The 2,187-nt window shown below is 65.3% G+C and overlaps 1 protein-coding gene across 3 annotated transcripts in view; it reads left to right on the top strand.

Moving 5' to 3' along the window:
- NDRG4 (NDRG family member 4) overlaps positions 1-2,187 on the top strand; it is a 28,921-nt gene that overhangs the window by 17,475 nt on the left and 9,259 nt on the right. For 2 of the 3 annotated variants that reach the window (XM_014545537.1, XM_014545536.1), the window contains 3 exons: positions 1,569-1,674; positions 1,897-2,017; positions 2,103-2,165. In XM_014545537.1, coding sequence (XP_014401023.1) covers positions 1,569-1,674; positions 1,897-2,017; positions 2,103-2,165 — 290 coding nt within the window. Of the gene's footprint in view, positions 1-228; positions 265-1,568; positions 1,675-1,896; positions 2,018-2,102; positions 2,166-2,187 lie in introns of those variants that run through there. The other variant, XM_014545538.1, reaches the window with a different exon arrangement.

Here is a 2,187-nt window from a genome sequence, read left to right as displayed (position 1 = left end):
GCCCCACCCTCTATGGCACTGTGCACCCCTCCTCCCCCCACCCCACCCTCTAGAGCTGAGGGGTGGGGAATTGGGGGTACAGTATGGCGGAGTCTCTCTTGATCTCAGAAAAGGCAGCCCCTGGATTACCCCCGAGGTCTGCACCTGGCAAGGCCTGCCCTCCCTCTCCGGCCTTGACCTTGGGCACGGCATTTCTCCTTTGCAGCCTTCGTGTGCTCCTCTGTGACGGAGGTCCCTGTGAGCATGCAATGTGTCCAGTCAGTGGTCAGGGAGCAGGAAGTGTGGCTTGGTGGGGGACCTGAGGGAGGACAGGCCTGGGAGGGGGAGGCTGTGGTGAGCCTGGGCCCACCCAGAGGGTGACAGGGTGTCTCTGACAGGACCTCACAGCAGAAGGGTGGCTCCCAGGGTGTGGCCTTTGGCCACGGGGCTGGCACCACCTTGTCACTCCCCGCTGAGCTCAGACCCGAAAGGCCAGTCCCCAGGAAGCTGTCTCCTACCTCCCGAGTCTGTCCCTTTCCTGTCGGGGGAAGGAGCTTTGGTTCTCTTTGAACCTAAGTGCCCACCACGTGCAAACCCCTGGCACACAGTAGGTGCTCAGTCACGTGCTGTGTCCTTCCTGTCCCGGCCCTAACCCCACCTCCAGCTCAGTGGGCAGCTCCACGGCTCCCGTGGCCGGGCAGGGCCGTGTGTCCAGCTCCGGCTGCCCCTGGGGACTCTTCCCATTGAAGGGCCAAGAGTGACCGGCTTGCAGAGGGACCAGCCAGCAGGGCTCTTCCCAGGCTCCCGACAGCCCAGCCCAGCAGCCCCCTTTCTGGGCGCTCTCCAAGTGCTAACCACCCCGCAGACCGCAGCTTCTTTAGTTCTCTCCCAGAGGGCTGGGCCGGGGCACAGAGAAGGGTTGAGCCTGGCCCAGAGTCACACAGTAAGGGGCAGAGCAGGTCTCCAACACAGCGCCCAGCTCCTGCTCCTGAAAGACAAATGAGCAAAACCAAGGGCGTGAACACGGGAGCAGCCCAGAGCAGCCACAGCTGAAGGCAGGGTTTTTTTTGGGGTGGAGGGGGGGTGTCTAACTGGGCCCTTCCTGAAGGAAGGCCTTGGGTTCACAGGGAGGGGCTTTACGGTGGAAGGAAAGGCGGGAGCAAGAGCCTGCAGGTGTGGGCGTTGGAGGCGGGGCCTGGTGGGCTTGGGGTGGTTACTGAGGACTGAGGGGAACTGAGCAGCAGCCCTTCAAGGTTCCTAATGGGGGAGGAACAGGTGAGGGTGGGCCTGGGGCAGGGGCTGGAGGGGCAGAGCTGTCCCCGGAGGCTGCTTGCAGCAGGGCCTGGGCTAGTTTGCGAAGGGGACCAGGACTTTCCCATCCATTGTCCCTGTGCCGGACTCCCCTGCCCTGGGAAGGGTGCTCTGCCTGCTGCGTCCTCTCTGCCTCTGTGCTGAGAATGGGATGTCCCGCCCCGTGGGATCTGGAGGCCGCTCCGCAGGCCCAGCAGCTCCAGGCTGCCCCCCAGCCCTTTCCCCAGAAGCGCCAGGAGCGGGGACTGCCCAGAGCATCTTCCCGTCTCTCTCCCCAGGAGCATGACATTGAGACGCCCTACGGCCTTCTGCACGTGGTGATCCGGGGCTCCCCCAAGGGGAACCGCCCGGCCATCCTCACCTACCACGATGTGGGCCTCAATCGTAAGTGTCCCCCCTTCCCCCGGCCTCACCTGGCCGTTCCCCACCTCACATCTGCCAGGGGAGCGGGGCCTGCCCTCCTCCCCCCGTAGGTCCCCACACACTCCGCTCTGTGTCCTTAGCCACTGGGGCCTTGGTTTCCCCACTGGACCGTGAGGCTGCTCCCCCTCCCCCTCGGAGCGGGGCCTCCCCCCCCTCCGCTCAGCCACAGGTGTGTCTCCGCAGACAAGCTGTGCTTCAACACCTTCTTCAACTTCGAGGACATGCAGGAGATCACCAAGCACTTCGTGGTGTGCCACGTGGACGCGCCCGGCCAGCAGGTGGGGGCGTCCCAGTTTCCTCAGGGGTAGGTACCCGAGCCCCCCCGCCCGCCTCTCCCCAGCTCTGCGCCCCAGGCCACACCTGGGCCTGACCTCCTGCCCCTCCCGCAGGTACCAGTTCCCGTCCATGGAGCAGCTGGCCGCCATGCTCCCCAGCGTGGTGCAGCACTTCGGGTGAGTCCCGCCCCCTCCCTGT

Source organism: Myotis brandtii, unplaced genomic scaffold (genome assembly GCF_000412655.1).
Source record: "Myotis brandtii unplaced genomic scaffold, ASM41265v1 scaffold411, whole genome shotgun sequence".
In the NCBI taxonomy this organism is placed as follows: domain Eukaryota; kingdom Metazoa; phylum Chordata; class Mammalia; order Chiroptera; family Vespertilionidae; genus Myotis; species Myotis brandtii.
The sequence above is the reverse complement of the archived record's forward strand: the minus strand, read 5'-3'. Positions and strand labels throughout refer to the sequence as shown.